The 20,630-nt window shown below is 44.0% G+C and overlaps 1 protein-coding gene across 3 annotated transcripts in view; it reads left to right on the forward strand.

Annotated features, from left to right (window-relative positions):
* The first annotated feature begins 2,084 nt into the window (after positions 1-2,084).
* The window catches only part of LOC118372688 (rab GTPase-activating protein 1-like), a 172,799-nt gene continuing 154,253 nt past the window's right edge, over positions 2,085-20,630 (forward strand). Inside the window, exons 1-6 of one of the 3 annotated variants that reach the window (XM_052458420.1) lie at positions 2,085-2,420; positions 8,162-8,277; positions 9,761-9,968; positions 13,289-13,318; positions 14,855-15,149; positions 15,703-15,916. In XM_052458420.1, coding sequence (XP_052314380.1) covers positions 9,813-9,968; positions 13,289-13,318; positions 14,855-15,149; positions 15,703-15,916 — 695 coding nt within the window. In that variant the 5' untranslated portion in view covers positions 2,085-2,420; positions 8,162-8,277; positions 9,761-9,812. The remainder of the gene's footprint in view (positions 2,421-8,161; positions 8,278-9,760; positions 9,969-13,288; positions 13,319-14,854; positions 15,150-15,702; positions 15,917-20,630) is intronic. The other 2 variants (XM_052458419.1, XM_052458421.1) reach the window with 2 other exon arrangements.

Consider the following 20,630-nt stretch of genomic DNA (forward strand, 5'->3'; position numbering starts at 1 on the left):
TAGGTAAGCAGCTTGGTTTGAAGAAATCAACTGTGGGAGCAATTATTAGGAAATGGAAGACATACAAGACCACTGATAATGGGTCCTCGATCTGGGGCTCCACGCAAGATCTCACCCTGTGGGGTCAAAATTATCACAAGAACGGTGAGCAAAAATCCCAGAACCACACATGGGGACCTAGTGAATGACCTGCAGAGAGCTGGGACCAAAGTAACAAAGCCTACCATCAGTAACACACTACGCCGCCAGGGACTCAAATCCTGCAGTGCCAGACGTGTCCCCCTGCTTAAGCCAGTACATGTCCAGGCCCGTCTGATGTTTGTTAGAGAGCATTTGGATGATCCGGAAGAAGATTGGGAGAATGTTATATGGTCAGATGAAACCAAAATAGAACTTTTGGGTAAAAACTCAACTCGTCGTGTTTGGAGGACAAAGAACACCATACCTACTGTGAAGCATGGGGGTGGAAACATCATGCTTTGGGGCTGTTTTTCTGCAAAGGAACCAGGACGACTGATCCGTGTAAAGGAAAGAATGAATGGGGCCATGTATCGTGAGATTTTGAGTGAAAACCTCATTCCATCAGCAAGGGCATTGAAGATAAAACGTGGCTGGGTCTTTCAGCATGACAATGATCCCAAACACACCGCCCGGGCAACAAAGGGGTGGCTTCGTAAGAAGCATTTCAAGGTCCTGGTGTGGCCTAGCCAGTCTCCAGATCTCAACCCCATAGAACATCTTTGGAGGGAGTTGAAAGTCCGTGTTGCCCAGCAACAGCCCCAAAACATCACTGCTCTAGCGGAGATCTGCATGGAGGAATGGGCCAAAATACCAGCAACAGTGTGTGAAAACCTTGTGGAGACTTACAGAAAACGTTTGACCTCTGTCATTGCCAATTGACCCTCCTTAAATATACCAGGAGCTGTGCCAGGCCCGCCACGTCTGACTCATCCAGCTGTAAAGCATAGAATTCACTAGCTTGTATGCAAAGTAGTAATTGTTTCAAAACATCTCCTGCTGTGTCACCGATGCTTCGTGAAACAGTGTTGGTTTGATGAAGGCATTGTTTGTATTGTTTTTTTTGTTGCCTTTTCGACCATCATTGTCCCAGCCATGTCCATGGCAGCAGGAAAACTTAAGTCCTCTACAATAGTATGGGGCTTGCCTGTCCTAGCCACACGGTAGCTCACCATTTAAGACGCTTCGAGACCCTTCTTATTGGTGGTATATGTTGGTTTTATACATATCTTACTACTCAAAATTCGTCTTAATTTTCGCTCAAAAGACTCCTGGGGCTTATTTTTCAAATGTACATGTTTTGTTTCTAAATGTATGCGCAGAGTGAAGGTTTCATCGAGTTGTGAGATAGTACTTGTCTGAGAAAAGGCACTACTCCCAATATAAATGAACCCCAAATCAATGTAGTACTCATTATATTTGCGCCTCTTCGATGGTCCAACGTCCCTGTCTGTTGTTCATTGCTTTCCCGGGTAGCTCTTCGGCTGCATCAGATTCACAACTGTAAGTGTCCATGCTAGCTGGGCTAACAACAAATGTAGAATTACTGATGCTAGCATTGGATGTGCTCGTGGAAGAAGAACAACTTGTGTCGTCGACAGGTACAGTTGTAGTACTGCTGGTAGTAGCAGTATGACCAGTAGAGCTGGTATGTGTCTCTATGGACGCGGGCCTAACTGTTTTTAATCATTCATCAATTTTCGAGCAAACGGAATGAGCAGCAGCTACGTTTGGCAACATACAGACAGACGTTCCCGCTGGAAAGTAACGGATAATGTGATTGGATGTTCATTATTTGACGAGGCTACCTGTGTTTGACATTGTGTTGTTATTTCGCAGAACACTAGATGGTTTCATTTTATTTCATTATTTTTGTAAAATATATGTTTTATGTGAATCATATTTTTATTTGGTAGACTACAGTTTGGGAATACCTGATTGTAGTAGATCACGTTTAATGGGTTTGGGTGGAGGGTGTGGTAGAAGATGATTGATCGTACATTCCAGCACAGTAGGTGGCGACATGCACTTTAAACGTTTGTTTGCAGACCGCCATGATATCATAGAAGAAGAAGAACCATATGTTCATCATCCACATTTTTCTGGTGATGCACTGTTCACGGTGTCATTACTGGTATGCCTGAATCCTATGCAGAATACTTATTTGACACTTCATTCGATTTTTCTCAGACACTCAGTGCCTCTTAATTTTCTCATATAGACTTTAAAAAAAAAGATTTTGCACGGCTACATTTTGACAACCAGGACATTGTGCTGCGCATGCGCCGTTACAGTGGAGTTTGGGTTCTGTTTACAGAAGGAATGCTGTTTCAGAAGTAGCAAGCTAACTTGTGCAATGTTATGTCAACCGTCTTTGGAATAAAACACAATTATGGACAAAGGTAAGATATGACACTTACATGCATATTTGTTTTCAATAAATATGTTGTCTCCTTTTGAACAGGATAATTTGAAGCTAATGCGTCTGTTGTTAGTTAGATTGCTAGCTCCGACAGTGCAGTGGGGCTGCTGGACGAACGTCAACGTTCAAGGCTTGTGCATCACTATTAAGGCCAAGTTTTGCCAAAAGTTTTATCACATATTTAGTTATATTTGGTTTTATGTCCAAACTAGACAGTAGCTAGTCAGTAACGTAAGCTAGTTAGATATATAACGTTAGTCTTCCTTCAACTTAAGTTGGCTGGAGAAAGCAGAGTTAGGTAGCTAACGCGTCAGCTAGGCTAGCGGGGCTATCTGCTCACTAGAGGTAATGATAGTTACCGAGAAAAACAACCATCTACGTTAGCTAGTTAACTTAGCTCTACCCAGGCAGCTACTGTACAGTTTATTGCACTCAATCGTGTGTTAGATGGTTGTTTAGCTAACGTTATTTGTTTGCAGATCAAATAATCGTGCTAACCTTAAGTTAGCGTTATTTACAAATGAAGAGGACTTAAAAGATAGCTACTTTAGCTAGTTGCATGGTATTAAATTCCATAATCGGCATTGGCAGATGAATAGTTAGCCAGCTAGCTGGTGGCCCCCTGATGACTAACAAATGACATCAGGGTACTCGCATAGCGGTAGTCATGGCAACGTAGCCAGACCAGGTGAGGTGTGTTCACTCATCTGAAATACAAGCAGCAGTCGACAAAACAACTATGCAGCTTGTCACGCATCCTCTTCCCCATTATCCTGAACTATATTCAAATATTTGCATAAAAACCTGCTTCGGGAGCCCCAGTGGAGGAAAGCTCTTTCCTAAAGTGGTATTTGATCAGTGTTTGGTGGAGTTGTTGTTGACTGTGTGCAGGTGTTTTGAATAATATACCAGGCTGCAGAATTTCAGTAATTTTCCTTTGTGTAAATTAATAGCTGGCCATGTAGCCTTGAATTGTGTTACTTCAGGTATAGACAGGCCTTACTGTTGTTGCATTGTTACCCCTTTGTCCAGTCAGCCTAGCAGTGGCATCTGTTGACAGCCAGGCATGGACAGGAGTCAGGTCATGACAGGACAAGGCTTTCCCCAGAGAACTTTCACAGGTGGTACTCTGGGCTAATTGTACCTGCTGAACAAGGTAGTCAGGTGTTCGCCTGCAGGATGTCACCTGTGTGGATATAAGACACCTATCCTTGTTCTCTATGCAGACAGACACATAGTGTGTGTGCTATTACTGTACCCCTGAAGTAGCTGAGCACACCACCTGGTCTTTCAGCTATGGGAAGGGAGTTTCAGTGTCAGTGTTGCCATGTGCTGTTCATTGATTGATTGTATTATGCAACCTTTCTTACATGGAAAGGGTGTAGGCCAGGCCAACACATACAGATCTTCATGCAGTTTCTCAGTCTTCCACATAATACAGTTTAGTAGCTTATGATGAGAAACTGTGTGTGTAGGATGTCTTTATGAATAGCCAGAAATCACCCTAAGCCAGTCAAGCTTGTTCATGTGGCTGAGTTCTCTAGGTTCAAAATGAGATGGTTATCATTACAGGCACAATGTGATTCAGTGACTGTCACTGTCTCTCTCTGCCTCTCTCTTTCTCTCCCCCTCCTCTCTTTCTTTTGTGCACTGCCACTCGTGACTTGACTGTCCCAAGCTCAACTGTAACCACGGTGTCTCTCTGTCTGTGTCTCTCTCGCTTTCTTTTTCTCACTGCCTTTGAAATCACTGCTGTAAATGTGGTTGAAACTAGCGAATAAGCAAGCCTGACTGCTTACAGTCCCAGTCCCTGTCTATCTTTAGTGAGATGAGAGGGAGAGCGACAGACAAGGGCACAAAGAGATAAGAGAGTCCCCCTGCAGTGTCGGGACTGAAGACACAGCTGACGAAAGCTGTTGAAAGGCAGTGGCAGCTGATTAGCCGAACTTTAGTAACCAAACTACTCCAGCAGCTGAACAGTGAGCAAAGCAGACCCTAGCCGAACTTCTCGAATACACTGACTGATGACCACTGAGAGGCTTTATTAACAGCCCAGACAGTCATTTTTGTCAATATGTTGAACATCTAGAAATCTTAACATGGTCTCTCTAGAGGGATAGATAGATGGTGTTGTCATGGTGAGACACAACTGACATGAGAACAGCTAAGCCTACAGAACAGAAGACAGAAACTGGTTCTTGATGCATCAGCTTAGCAATCAGAATAACCCCCATTTGCTTTCTTCCCATATATGGATGTGAGAGTGAGACTGAGAGAGAAATGTAGGGGAGAGACGGAGGGAAGAGACAGAGGGAGGAAACATCAGCAGCTTGTGTTTCAGTTCAGAGAGGGAGAGGGAAAGCCTTGACAAAACAGCCTTTATAAGGAGCTGGGAGCAGGGAAACAGAGCAGGGTGTCAGGGTGTGAGACAGCAACATGAAACAACGTCTTCTTGTGTGAATATGTCAGTGCAACTGTTAAAGTGGTTTGTTTATTCAGTTTCAGCCAGTGTATTGTGTGTTATTGTCTGTTCATGCATGTGACTGTCTAACTGTCCCATACTTGGACCCCAGGAAGAGTAGCTGCTGCTTCTGTAAAAGCTCATGGAGATTTTAATAAACAAACATATACTGTGTGTGTTGAATTTCTGCCTGGGTGCATCTACAATATCTCCACAGATTATTCACTCGATGTATAAATGTGAAGCATCCGTTTGGCGTTTCCACTCACTACCAGATATGGTGATGAGAGGAAGCCCAGTGGGAAGCCCAGTGGGAAGCCCAGTGTCCGGCAGTGGGAGAAGATGGAGTGAGATGAATTTCTTCCAACATTCTGCTAATTTTCTCATTGATTAAACATTTGATGTCAGTACAGTTTTCTGTTTCCAAAACTATAACAAACAGAGTGGACTGCGTTTTGTAGACTTCACCCAAAGTGCCAGGACGAATTGAGTTATTGCACACGCACACTTTAGAGTAGGCGTTCCCTAATGGAAATATGCAATTAAATGCTAGAATGCGCCAATAGAATCTCACTAGCTTGTGCTTGGCTCTGCCCACTTCCTTGTTTGTTCTGCCCACTTTGATAAATTTGCTCCGATTGGAAACGACAGGCTCTGGTCTATTTTGGGTTAGTTATTAAAATCTTTGACATCTCTGTGTCAATGTATGTGACTTGAAAATAATTAGGCACTGAGCCAATTTGTGTTCATGTTGAAGGAAATGTTGTCAGTGTCTATGATGTAACAATGTGGTTGGTTTGAGGTGGTTATGCTTAGAGCCTTGTGTCCAAGAAAATCATGTCACATGACTTGTGACGAACTGTTCCCTTTGACTTTTTATATCAGATGGTCCAGCACCATCCTCAGACAATTGCTTTCATTGTTGGTGTAATTCTACTTTCTGGAAAGCCTCAAAATGAAGGTTAAAATCGAGGTCATGTGACATGATGGCCCTAAAATGCCATATGACCAGCTCCCTAGCTGTCCTAGAAAACCAAATCTGTGTCAAATTTGGCTAAATTCAAGAAAGGAGTCTCAACAGCTCAGGATAAAAACCCCAACCATGCTTTACTTTCATGTCAGCTGTTGAATCTAGAATGATGGTTTGTGCTGTTTGTGCCGTCATTCAGTTGAAATACTTTGCATCTGCACTGTTCTTTCAGTAAATGTGTTTTTGTGGGTATTGTTCAATGTAGTCCTTGTGTATAGAGTTATATGGTTGGTTTAACTTTACAATCATTGTTTTTTGTTTGACATACATTTTAAAGTGTCAGTGTCACTCTGTTACCATGGAATTGCCCCATGTTGGATTTGATTGTGTTATTGACATATTGTAAAGCTCCGAGCCGTTGCCTTTGTGTGAACTGCTCCCATGTTTGTTCCTCTTATTCCTCCGTTGTTGGGAAGGATCCAGGTATAGCTTGCTGTATGGGCCTTGACCCTCCGCCAAAACCTTCTGGTGCCCTTTTCTTCCTGTTACATCCCTTCTCTTTCTCTGCTCTGTTTTCCCTCCATTCTCCTTTACGTGTAGCTGGCATCTCTCTCTCTACCTCCTCCCCTCTTCCTGCTAGAGAAATCAGCAGCCATGATAACCTGGCAGGCTGTGTGAGAAAAGGCTCCTTTCAAACATCACATGGCTTTCATTAGGCCTTCATTAGCTACCAGACTCAGAGGAATGTGGTTCAGTTCACTGGGGATCTTTGAAAGTGGTAGTTAAGTTGTGTGACTTGCTAATTTGCTGGCAAATATGTATGTAGGCCAAGTGTTTGAATATATTTGGGGCAATAATTCCTTGCTGGTTAAGTAAATATTTGTATTGGTTAGCTTAGGTATTACAGTCACAGCCCTGTTGTGATGGGGTGTCAGAGGGATCATGTGATGGGGTGTTAAAAATATAGGACAAAACACACATCACGACAAGAGAGACAACACTACATAAAGAGAGACCTAAGATGACAACAGCCTGGTAGCAACACAACAATAACATGATAGCAACACATGGCAGCAGCACAACATGGTAGCAGCACAACATGGTAGCAGCACAAAACGGGGTACAAACATGGTTGGGCACAGAGAACACTACAAAGGGCAAGAAGGTAGAGACAACAATACATCACGCAAGTGACAGACCGCACTCTGGACCCAGAACCGGATCAATACGGACCGCGGTCCGGACCCAGAACCGGATCAATACGGACTGTGGGTCCCGACTTAAAAATAATGAAACTTTTTTTTTTAGGAACTCATTCAGGCTTTCAACTTTCTGCTGTTGAGAGTTGTAATAGTAGAATGCCAAAGGTGCAATTTGTAAATGTTGTAGTGCCCTGGCAGTTTTCCTATTACTGCGTTCACTGACTGACCTTCGAGAGCACACATACAGAACCAGTCGATAGTTTGGACACACCTACTCATTCAAGAGTTTTTCTTTATTTTTACTATTTTCTACATTATAGAATAATAGTGAAGACATCAACACTATTAAATAACACGTGGAATCATGTAGTAACCAAAAATATGTCAAACAATCCAAATATATTTGATATTTAAAAAATATATAAAAGTGACCTTTTATTTAACTCGGCAAGTCAGTTAAGAACAAATTCTTATTTTCAATGACTGCCTTGAAACAGTGGGTTTAACTGCCTTGTTCAGGGGCAGAACGACAGATTTTTACCTTGTCAGCTCGGGGATTTGATCTAGCAACCTTCCGGTTATTGGCCCAATGCTCTCGCCACTAGGCAACATGCTGCCTGAGATTCTTCAAAGTAGGAATGTTCCATCAGCAGGAAAACACCATTATCAAAAGTCACCGCAAAATGCAATTATGCATGTAATGCTTTTATTATAACGGTGCATATTTATGGTGAAAATTATCTTCCCCAAACTTGAAACTCACATGCTGCTTATGAATGCCAGTTAGGCTCTACACCCTTTGTAAAGCGGATTAATGTGCTCAATTTTAAGAAGTTATTTGGCCACTTTAGTTGTGATACAAACCTTATTAAAACATATAGGCCTATGGGCTAGGCTACATGAGGTGTGCGACTATGATTCGAAACAAGTCGAAAAAAAGGCATTGTTTCTTATATTGGGCATCATTCACAAGTGATAATATACAATTCACAAGTGATAGGCTGAAATTGTCACCCATCAAACTATTCTTGATTTAATCTTATCTTTAAATATACTAAATAATGTATGTGACATTTGTTTTGATTTAGAATGGACCATTATCAAGCACCTGTATCGAAGCAGGGGAAAACAATCCATGTCATCTATGCACTGAAATAGCAAAAGGAGGCCGCTTTTCCCCGTGGTTTATTTTCATGCCAGCCAGGTAGGCTATACTCCTGTTGTAAATGTAAGCAATGTGCTTAATATTAGGAAAGTTGAGAAATAACTATAGTAGGCCTAGCCTATAGAAAGCTGATAGAATTCTCCTCTTTTTAAGAGGCCATCACTCTGTTTTCTCCCGCAATTACATAGCCTATAGAAATGTTGTGCAACATGAGCTTTCATGAAGTCTTTGATTAGATTTCGATCACATTTGCATTGATGTCAGAGTCATTAGAGGGACAATAGAGTGCTGAGTACCAGGCAGTTAGCCAGTTTGAGGGGCTACTAATGACCATAAGCAGCATCAAACCTTGGAGAAGCCTAATTACCGTGGCTCATGTGGAATTGAACTGCCTTTATGACTCGTGACCGCCGGTGTGGCGGTAATACGGTCATACCGCAGCCCTGTTTATTTAAATGCATTCAGGTGACTACGTCAAGAAGCTGGTTGAGGGAATGTCAAGGATGTGCAAAGCTGTCATCAAGGCAAATTTAACATTCATTTAACTAGGCAAGTCAGCCAAAGGGTGGCTACTTTGAAGAATCTCAAATATAAAATACATTCCATTTGTGTTATTTCATAGTTTTGATGTCTTCACTATTATTCTACAATGTAGAAAATAGTAAACTTTTGACTGGTACTGTAGGTCTTTTTGTTAACTACACCGATAAATGAAAACATCTATCAGGACCTTCTCGAATAGTATTCCACAGTGCTGCTGCTTTTGAACAGTCCTGCATTAGGACAGGGTAGCCTAGTGGTTAGAGCGTTGGACTAGTAACCGAAAGGTCACTAATCCCCGAGCTGACAAGGTACAAATCTGTCGTTCTGCCCCTGAACAGGCAGTTATTTTTTATTTTATTTATTTAACCCACTGTTCCTAGGCCATCATTGAAAATAAGATTTTTTTTCTTAACTGACTTGCCTAGTTAAATAAAGGTAAAATAAAAACTACTGTGATGGAGGGGATGTTTCTGACAGGTGTACCTAGAGGTGTGCCCCGCCCATGTCCAGGCTTACATCCCTCATCCACACACACATTGGCTTTGTATTGTAATGACACTTGGTTTCGCAGCACCATGGCTAAAACTTTACCTTGCGTTCTCTTACTTTGCAGATGACAAGTTTTACATTATACTTCACTGAAATGCATGACTCAACTTTCAATGCAAAATATGGATCTTATTTTCTTCCCTCTCTCTGCTTTCTTTCTCCATTTCTCATCCACTTCCCTCTTTCTGCCTTTATCCTTCCTTCTCTCTCTCAAACTGTCCTTTTCCTCTTATTTCAACAAAAGAACTTGCTCACTGTTGCCACCATCAGGTGCTTATGTGTAACTGCACAAGCTCAACCTCAATGCTCCCTCTGAGTTCTTGATACTTTCCCTACTGTTTTTTTCTTGAGGTTAAATAATAAATGCTATTCACAATATCGGCCTCATTTCATCATTACTTTTATTTTTGTTTTTCCTTTTCCTTTCTAGGTGATTTTACTCATTTCCCCTCCATTCATGCGTCTGGCTTGGTTTAGCTGTCATGGATGACAAGGCCTTGGTGGGGAAAATTAGCGTGTCGTCCGACTCAGTGTCCACCTTGAACAGTGAGGACTTTGTGCTGGTGTCGCGGCTGGGGGACGACACCCCAGGCTCCTCCATTAATAACGGTAGTGATGACGAAAAGACAGGACTGAAGGTAAGACAAAAGAAAGAGTACCTAGGTGAGTGGACAGAACTCTAACGTGCCCGGATCTAATTCACTCACAACCTTTCACCTTTAGCCTGGATGCCAGTCTGTTGCTGCTCTCCAACTCTTTATGAAAATTGTCATGCCAAACATTGACAATAACAAGTGGAGTAGACATGCACTAACAGATCTGGGACCAGGTTACTTCCTTGGCCCTGTGTCCCTACCTAACCCTGTGATGTTTGCACTGTAGATCTGAACTTCCTGGGTAGGTGGTGTAGGCCTAAGCAATGCAGTGATGGAGTTTTTTGAATGTAACATTTATCTCGACAAGGAGTCATGCTGAGACGAAAGTCTCTTTGACATATGAGCCCTGTAATAACAAAAATATACACATCAATACACTATAAGTGAGTGGGTACATTGCACTGTGTAGGGTGCTGTCTTTCAGATGGGATGTTAAACCGGTGTCCTGACTCTCTGTGGACACTAAAGATCCCATGGTACTTATCATAAGAGTAGGGTTGTTAACCCTGGTGTCCTGACTCTCTGTGGACACTAAATATCCCATGGTACTTATCATAAGAGTAGGGTTGTTAACCCTGGTGTCCTGACTCTCTGTGGACACTAAAGATCCCATGGTACTTATCATAAGAGTAGGGTTGTTAACCCTGGTGTCCTGACTCTCTGTGGACACTAAATATCCCATGGTACTTATCATAAGAGTAGGGTTGTTAACCCTGGTGTCCTGACTCTCTGTGGACACTAAAGATCCCATGGTACTTATCGTAAGAGTAGGGTTGTTAACCCTGGTGTCCTGACTCTCTGTGGACACTAAATATCCCATGGTACTTATCGTAAGAGTAGGGTTGTTAACCCTGCTGTCCTGAATCTCTGTGGACACTAAAGATCCCATGGTACTTATCATAAGAGTAGGGTTGTTAACCCTGGTGTCCTGACTCTCTGTGGACACTAAATATCCCATGGTACTTATCGTAAGAGTAGGGGTGTTAAGCCTGGTGTCCTGACTCTCTGTGGACACTAAAGATCCCATGGTACTTATCATAAGAGTAGGGTTGTTAACCCTGGTGTCCTGACTCTCTGTGGACACTAAATATCCCATGGTACTTATCATAAGAGTAGGGGTTTTAACCCCTGTGTCCTGGCTAAATTCCCAATCTGGCCCTCTCATGGGCGCGCGATTCTCACAATGACAAGCCCCATTGAAAGCAGACATCGCGCTGAAGACATAGAAACTGTTCCCAGGTCTGTAGCTGCTTGGGAAGGGTGGGGGCGATGACGTCAAAGTTGGGCCAACTGATGACAAGAGAGAGTTTGGGAGAATGGCTGCCCTGAGAGTTCTGCTTTACATACAGACATAATTTAAACGGTTTTAGAAGCTTTAGAGTGTTTTCTATTCAATAATAATTATTATATGCATATATTAGCAATTTTGGACAGATTTTTTTTCTGCTTACTATGGGCATGCAATTCCTCCAAAGGGGGCAGTAGTCAGCCCTATCTTTAACAGGTTAATCATCCCCAGTTTACAATTGGCTCATTCATCCCCCTCCTCTCCCCTGTAACTATTCCCCAGGTCTTTGCTGTAAATGAGAACGTGTTCTCAGTCAACTCACCTGGTAAAATAACGGATAAATAAAAATGAGCTGTCTGAATTGCCCTAGAGGCACCAAATCATCACATTTGAGAGTTTTGGAGATTATTCCACAAGTCCCTCTGCATGCACATCAGTGACAACTTGAAATGGTCACTTCACACAGACGGCGTGGTGAAGAAGGTGCAACAGCAGCGCCTCTTCAACCTCAGGAGGCTGAATAGATTTGTCTTGGCCCCTAAGTCCCTCACGATCTACTGCAAATGCACCACTCAACTCAACTGACATCACAAAATATACATTTCATTGCATGAGCCACATCAGTTAAAATGAAATGAAATTCTCCATTACCATGGAAATGATTGCATCACAATAGCAGGCGGCTATTGCGAGTGTACCTATGAGTTTACTAGCCAAAGTTAGATGTTCCAAGCCCATTCAATTCATCATTTGCTACAACACCTTGCTTGTTTCAGCAAGGATCAACAAAGTTTCATCACGTTTTATCGCAGAAACGGACTCAACTGCACGAATGACCAGCCATCCCGTCTTCAGCTAGCAGTTCTTTGGGTGGGGGGGGTTAGATATAATGTTTTTTGGGGTGGGCTATGCCTGTTATTTTATCCATAACTGTCGGTTACATGGTTATACAGCAGTTGTGCCAGCCCTACTGTTCATGTGGGTCTGTACCATTTTATGCTGTCAAAGGGAAAACTAGCCTACAGTACATTTTCATTAGCCTATATTTACAATGTCAGTACAGCATATCCATTAAGAGGAGAGGAAGCCAATGATGTACTGTAAATAAACATGAATACACTGTAGTCTATGTACAGTGGGGCAAAAAAGTATTTAGGCAGCCACCAATTGTGCAAGTTTTCCCACTTAAAAAGATGCGAGGCCTGTTATTTTCCACCATAATTTGCAAATAGATTCATTAAAAATCCTAAAATGTGATTTTCTGGATTATTTTTCTTAAATTTGTCTGTCATAGTTGAAGTGTACCTATGATGAACATTACAGGCCTCTCTCATCTTTTTAAGTGGGAGAACTTGCACAATTGGTGGCTGACTAAATACTTTTTTGCCCCACTGTATATATATTGATTTATATATACATACACACACACACACACACACACACACACACACACACACACACACACACACACACACACGTAATATACAGACATAATAAGTGTATATGTGCGTATACATATGTTTGTTAACATTTATGTTAATGTTAGTTTCCCCTTAAATGTTTTACTTTACTTGGTGCCTCTGGACAGACCCATCTTGTGATGATGTGGTGCTTTGAAGTCACCAGGTTATCCTACGTAGAATGTATGCACACATGACTGTAAGTCGCTTTGGATAAAAGCGTCAGCTAAATGGCATATATTATTATTATTATTATTACCAGCAGGTGGTGCTAGTGGACTACTGAAATGACTATACCCAGCTATTCACAGGCAGGCTACTCAATTTCCTTTGGTTGAGGTAGAAGATATAGAAGACATTTAGAAGATATTTAGCCTAAGGAATGTTAAAATGTAAACTCACAAGTTTCAACTCCAACTGTACACATCATCACCATATTTATTAATCAGCAGAATTTATTTGGAAAAAAAACTTCCCTGTTAGTCACTTCTCCCCAAGCCCACTAGGTAGAGGTATGTAGCACATTGTGTCTAAATGTGTTGTTTGTTACGCAGGTGATTTCTGAGGAAGGGGTCAGCTTTAAGGTCAGTTTCTCTCTCTCCCTCTCTGTGCTGTGATTCTGTGGTGACACTGTCTGTGCTCGGTGAGGCTCTAAGTGTTTTTGATTGGCTGTTGAATGATTTGATTGCCCTAGATTGTCTTGTGAGGAGGTAGCAGCTAGCTCAGTTGCTCTGGAGCAAGATCTTGTTCTAGCTATCAGTCCCGGGCTTTCGGGCCAGACCCCCAGTCACCCCTCCTGAGTTCCCCCTCTTGTAGCCTTGTCCGCCACTTTAGGGTGTGATGCGCTGTTAGGCTTCTGCTGTAGGCTGAGGACTATGCTTCGCAGTCTTCACTAGTTGGTGTTTCAGGTTTTGTGCCCCTCTGTTACTGTAATGTCCTCTTTTGCTTAGCGTCTGTCAGCTCTTGGCACCTGCAGATAGTGAGAATGTGCTTTCTCTTTTCTTCGATAGGCTACAATTTATAAACAGACATACCAGAAGTAGTATCTCGACACTTGTTAACCCACCTTTAGTGATCTAATGGATTCACAATACTAAATTAATTCACATACTAATCTAATCACTTGTTACTTCCTCCGTTTGATAATTCCCTTGTCAATCACTTGGAGAGAATCTCAAGATCAGTATAACATGTTAAACCGAGCCATTCAGTATAACATGTTAAACCGAGCCATTCAGTATAACATGTTAAACCGAGCCATTCAGTATAACATGTTAAACCGAGCCATTCAGTATAACATGTTAAACCGAGCCATTCAGTATAACATGTTAAACCGAGCCATTCAGTATAACATGTTAAACCGAGCCATTCAGTATAACATGTTAAACCGAAACCATTCAGTATAACATGTTAAACCGAGCCATTCAGTATAACATGTTAAACCGAGCCATTCAGTATAACATGTTAAACCGAGCCATTCAGTATAACATGTTAAACCGAGCCATTCAGTATAACATGTTAAACCGAGCCATTCAGTATAACATGTTAAACCGAGCCATTCAGTATAACATGTTAAACCGAGCCATTCAGTATAACATGTTAAACCGAGCCATTCAGTATAACATGTTAAACCGAGCCATTCAGTATAACATGTTAAACCGAGCCATTCAGTATAACATGTTAAACCGAGCCATTCAGTATAACATGTTAAACCGAGCCATTCAGTATAACATGTTAAACCGAGCCATTCAGGTAATTGGGGAGGAAAAAGGTTACTGAGGTTAATGAACTGTTTCTTAAGTAGCTTGATGAATGATAATAACCTTGTATTTTAACCGTATTCCCCATCTGTGTGTGTGTCTGCCTCTGGGATTCTCTGTCTGTTTGTGTGCATCCATCCGCCTGACCGTGTGTGTGTGTGTGTGTGTGTGTGTCTCTGTGTGTCTCTGTGTGTCTCTGTGTGTCTCTGTGTGTCTCTGTGTGTCTCTGTGTGTGTCTGTGAGTCTGTGTGTCTGTGTGTCTGTGTGTCTGTGTGTCTGTGTGTCTGTGTGTGTGTGTCTGTGTGTGTGTGTGTCTGTGTGTGTGTCTGTGTGTGTGTGTGTGTGTGTGTGTGACAACAGATTGTGGGAAACGGCAGTGAGCAGCAGTTGCAGAAGGAGCTGGAGGATGTTCTGATGGACCCCTCTGTAGCTGACCAGATTCTGAGCAGTGGCGGTGGTGGCTGCGGAGACCAGGCGGGAGGGGGGGACCATGTGTCCCAGCCCACCACAGCAGTACCACCCCAGTCCATGCCCCAACCGTGCCCTGACCCCCTCAGCGACCCCCTCAACACCCTGCCAAAAGTTGAGATGGTTCTGCCCGTCCAATCCGCACAAGGTGCACAGGAGAGCGAGCTAAATGAACGATCGTACCGCGGTGAGTCGGAGCAAGGATACCAAATCAACCCCGACACCGGGGGTAGGGAAATGTTTTGACTCAAGGGCCATATTGTAAGTCGCTCTGGATAAGAGCGTCTGCTAAATGACTTAAATGTAAATGTAATATTGGGGTTTCGAAATTCAGCAGATTTCTTTTTTTACGGATTTGTTTGTCAAAATCTATTTGTGGTCTAGACAAAGTGCTCATATTGGAAAATATATAGATCCATGATCATTTGCACGTGGTAATCTATCTATTTCTAGACATTCAAGAGTGGCCTGGAGTGTTTTTTTTTTTAACGTAAAATAATAATCTCCAGCTGGCTGGATTGAATGGGCCCCTCGACACTTCTGTAGATATGAGAGGATTGGATAGATGTCAGAACCTCGGTAATAGCTTCATCTTGTCTTCTGATTGGCTGGGTGGAAATATCAATTCTGTATATCCAATGTCCTAGCGGTAGGGTCTACGGTTAGATTTTGGATTCAGGGTTAATCTGATGTCTCTCCCTCTCACTAGACCCTCTCTGTGTGACCTTTGACTTCCACAGGGGATGAGTCATCATCGGAGTGCAGCCCCAGTACACCCATCCCAGACGAGGACAGTGTGGTCTTCAATAAGCTGACCTACCTGGGCTGTGCCTCGGTCAACGCCCCCCGCAGTGAGGTGGAAGCTCTCTGCATGATGACCGTCCTCAGAGGGCAGTGCCAGCTACCCCTGGCAGTCACCCTATCTGTGCCCGGCGTCTCAGAGGGCACCGTCAGGTCAGGACTGCTTGTCAAACAAACCAACACCGGAGAATATTGTGTGTGTGTCTGTGTGCGTGTGTGTGCACGTGTCTGCGCGCATGTGTGTCTGTTGTCCCATCCGGGTTGCCGGTGGGGCGTACTTGGCGTTACTCCTCCTTTCCTCTCCTTTTATCTACTCCTCTTTCTTCTCCTTCTCTCTGCTCTCTTCTCCTTCTGTCTCTACTCCTGGCTCTCTCCTTCTCTCTGCTCTCTTCTCCTTCTGGCTCTCCTTCTCTCTGCTCTCTTCTCCTTCTGTCTCTACTCCTGGCTCTCTCCTTCTCTCTGCTCTCTTCTCCTTCTGTCTCTCTCCTTCTCTCTGCTCTCTTCTCCTTCTGTCTCTACTCATGGCTCTCTCCTTCTCTCTGCTCTCTTCTCCTTCTGGCTCTCCTTCTCTCTGCTCTCTTCTCCTTCTGTCTCTACTCCTGGCTCTCTCCTTCTCTCTGCTCTCTTCTCATTTTCTCCTTCTGTCTCTACTCCTGGCTCTCTCCTTCTCTCTGCTCTCTTCTCCTTCTGTCTCTACTCCTGGCTCTCTCCTTCTCTCTGCTCTCTTCTCCTTTTGTCCTTCTGTCTCCACTCCTGGCTCTCTCCTTCTCTCTGCTCTCTTCTCCTTTTCTCCTTCTGTCTCTACTCCTGGCTCTCTCCTTCTCTCTTCTCCTTTTCTCCTTCTGTCTCCACTCCTGGCTCTCTCCTTCTCTCTGCTCTCTTCTCCTTCTGTCTCCCCTCCTGGCTCTCTCCTTCTCTCTGCTCTCTTCTCCTTCTGTCTCTACTCCTGGTTCTCTCCTTCTCTCTGCTGTATTCTCATTTTCTCCTTCTGTCTCTACTCCTGGCTCTCTCCTTCTCTCTGCTCTCTTCTCCTTTTCTCCTTCTGTCTCTACTCCTGGCTCTCTCCTTCTCTCTGCTCTCTTCTCCTTTTCTCCTTCTGTCTCTACTCCTGGCTCTCTCCTTCTCTCTGCTCTCTTCTCCTTCTGTCTCTACTCCTGGTTCTCTCCTTCTCTCTGCTGTATTCTCATTTTCTCCTTCTGTCTCTACTCCTGGTTCTCTCCTTCTCTCTGCTCTCTTCTCCTTTTCTCCTTCTGTCTCTACTCCTGGCTCTCTCCTTCTCTCTGCTCTCTTCTCCTTGTCTCCTTCTGTCTCTACTCCTGGCTCTCTCCTTCTCTCTGCTCTCTTCTCCTTTTCTCCTTCTGTCTCTACTCCTGGCTCTCTCCTTCTCTCTGCTCTCTTCTCCTTTTCTCCTTCTGGCTCCACTCCTGGCTCTCTCCTTCTCTCTGCTCTCTGCTCCTTTTCTGCTTCTGCCTCTACTCCTGGTTCTCTCCTTCTCTCTGCTCTCTTCTCCTTTTCTGCTTCTGTCTCTACTCCTGGTTCTCTCCTTCTCTCTGCTCTCTTCTCCTTTTCTCCTTCTGTCTCCACTCCTGGCTCTCTCCTTCTCTCTGCTCTCTGCTCCTTTTCTGCTTCTGTCTCTACTCCTGGCTCTCTCCTTCTCTCTGCTCTCTTCTCCTTTTCTCCTTCTGTCTCTACTCCTGGCTCTCTCCTTCTCTCTGCTCTCTTCTCCTTCTGTCTCTACTCCTGGCTCGCTCCTTCTCTTTGCTCTCTTCTCCTTTTCTCCTTCTGTCTCTACTCCTGGCTCTCTCCTTCTCTCTGCTCTCTTCTCCTTCTGTCTCCACTCCTGGCTCGCTCCTTCTCTCTGCACTCTTCTCCTTTTGTCCTTCTGTCTCCACTCCTGGCTCTCTCCTTCTCTCTTCTCCTTTTCTCCTTCTGTCTCTACTCCTGGCTCTCTCCTTCTCTCTGCTCTCCTCTCCTTCTGTCTCTACTCCTGGCTCTCTCCTTCTCTCTGCTCTCTTCTCCTTTTCTCCTTCTGTCTCTACTCCTGGCTCTCTCCTTCTCTCTGCTCTCTTCTCCTTCTGTCTCTACTCCTGGTTCTCTCCTTCTCTCTTCTCCTTTTCTCCTTCTGTCTCTACTCCTGGCTCTCTCCTTCTCTCTGCTCTCATCTCCTTCTGGCTCTCTCCTTCTCTCTGCTCTCTTCTCCTTCTGTCTCCACTCCTGGCTCTCTCCTTCTCTCTGCTCTCTTCTCCTTTTCTCCTTCTGTCTCCACTCCTGGCTCTCTCCTTCTCTCTGCTCTCTTCTCCTTCTGTCTCCACTCCTGGCTCTCTCCTTCTCTCTGCTCTCTTCTCCTTTTCTCCTTCTGTCTCCACTCCTGGCTCGCTCCTTCTCTCTGCACTCTTCTCCTTTTGTCCTTCTGTCTCCACTCCTGGCTCTCTCCTTCTCTCTTCTCCTTTTCTCCTTCTGTCTCTACTCCTGGCTCTCTCCTTCTCTCTGCTCTCCTCTCCTTCTGTCTCTACTCCTGGCTCTCTCCTTCTCTCTGCTCTCTTCTCCTTTTCTCCTTCTGTCTCTACTCCTGGCTCTCTCCTTCTCTGCTCTCTTCTCCTTTTCTCCTTCTGTCTCTACTCCTGGCTCTCTCCTTCTCTCTTCTCCTTTTCTCCTTCTGTCTCTACTCCTGGCTCTCTCCTTCTCTCTGCTCTCATCTCCTTCTGGCTCTCTCCTTCTCTTTGCTCTCTTCTCCTTTTCTCCTTCTGTCTCCACTCCTGGCTCTCTCCTTCTCTCTGCTCTCTTCTCCTTTTCTCCTTCTGGCTCTCTCCTTCTCTCTGCTCTCTTCTCCTTCTGTCTCCACTCCTGGCTCTCTCCTTCTCTCTGCTCTCTTCTCCTTTTCTCCTTCTGTCTCCACTCCTGGCTCTCTCCTTCTCTCTGCTCTCTTCTCCTTTTCTCCTTCTGGCTCTCTCCTTCTCTCTGCTCTCTTCTCCTTTTCTCCTTCTGGCTCTCTCCTTCTCTCTGCTCTCTTCTCCTTCTGTCTCCACTCCTGGCTCTCTCCTTCTCTCTGCTCTCTTCTCCTTTTCTCCTTCTGTCTCCACTCCTGGCTCTCTCCTTCTCTCTGCTCTCTTCTCCTTTTCTCCTTCTGGCTCTCTCCTTCTCTCTGCTCTCTTCTCCTTTTCTCCTTCTGGCTCTCTCCTTCTCTCTGCTCTCTTCTCCTTCTGTCTCCACTCCTGGCTCTCTCCTTCTCTCTGCTCTCTTCTCCTTTTCTCCTTCTGTCTCTACTCCTGGCTCTCTCCTTCTCTCTGCTCTCTTCTCCTTCTGTCTCCACTCCTGGCTCTCTCCTTCTCTCTGCTCTCTTCTCCTTTTCTCCTTCTGTCTCCACTCCTGGCTCTCTCCTTCTCTCTTCTCCTTTTCTCCTTCTGTCTCTACTCCTGGCTCTCTCCTTCTCTCTGCTCTCTTCTCCTTCTGTCTCCACTCCTGGCTCGCTCCTTCTCTCTGCGCTCTTCTCCTTTTGTCCTTCTGTCTCCACTCCTGGCTCTCTCCGTCTCTCCGCTCTCTTCTCTTTTTCTCCTTCTGTCTCTACTCTTGGCTCTCTCCTTCTCTCTGCTCTCTTCTCCTTTTCTCCTTCTGTCTCCACTCCTGGCTCTCTCCTTCTCTCTGCTCTCTTCTCCTTTTCTCCTTCTGTCTCTACTCCTGGCTCTCTCCTTCTCTCTGCTCTCTTCTCCTTTTCTCCTTCTGTCTCTACTCCTGGCTCTCTCCTTCTCTCTGCTCTCTTCTCCTTCTGTCTCCACTCCTGGCTCGCTCCTTCTCTCTGCGCTCTTCTCCTTTTGTCCTTTTGTCTCCACTCCTGGCTCTCTCCTTCTCTCTGCTCTCTTCTCCTTTTCTCCTTCTGTCTCTACTCTTGGCTCTCTCCTTTCCTCTGCTCCATTCTGTCCCTCATACATCTCTACCTCCTGGGATCCTGCCTCTTCTCTGTCTTGTAAAGTAAGCCATACATTTGTTATAAAAATGATAGCTTATGCTTTTAATGAGTTGCCTAACTAAAGAAAGTTAATTCAGGCTGATTTGACGTTAGCTTGCTAAGTTAACGTTACCTGACACTCTTGTCCCTACTCCACCTTTTTCTTTCGCAGCTGTGGCTGGAAATATTTCAATAAACTCAACTGAGAAAAAGAAAATCAAACCAAAGACCGATAAATGTCTTGCTAGCACTTGATACAGTTCCAAACAAACTAGCTAGCTAACTTGCTAGACTAGTAATGTTAGTTAACTATGTGTCTATCATCAACATACTTGTCTATATTGGATAGCTAATTGCCGTTACAAATTGTGGCAGCAAAATAATAGATCTGAATGATGCTAGAAGAGTTTTTAGGTTATAGCTAGCTTATGTAATTGGCTAGCTAACGTTAGTCAAACAAACAAGATAACGTACCTTTCTAGCCATTTCTCACGCAGGTGCATTTTGAAGTGATTCAAGCTAATTGTGTTTGGCGGCACTGAGCGTCTCAAGCACTGGTCACAGGCTTGCATCACTAGTTAACTACGCATGGTTGATATTACTAGGTTAACTAGCTTGTTCAGTGTTGCATATAATCAATGCGGTGCCTGTTAATTTATCATCGAATCACAGCCTACTTCGCCAAACGGGGAAGGATTTAACAAAAGCACATTCTCGGAAAAGTCACAAACGTTGCACGAATGTACCTAACCATAAACATCAATGCCTTTTCTTAAAATCAATACACAGAAGTATATTTTTTTAAACCTTCATATTTAGTTCAAATAAATTAATGTTAGCAGGTAATATTAACTAGGGAAATTGTGTCACTTCTCTTGCGTTCATTGCAAGCAGAGTCAGGGTATATGCAACAGTTTGGGCAGC

Source organism: Oncorhynchus keta, chromosome 12 (assembly GCF_023373465.1).
Source record: "Oncorhynchus keta strain PuntledgeMale-10-30-2019 chromosome 12, Oket_V2, whole genome shotgun sequence".
NCBI lineage: Eukaryota > Metazoa > Chordata > Actinopteri > Salmoniformes > Salmonidae > Oncorhynchus > Oncorhynchus keta.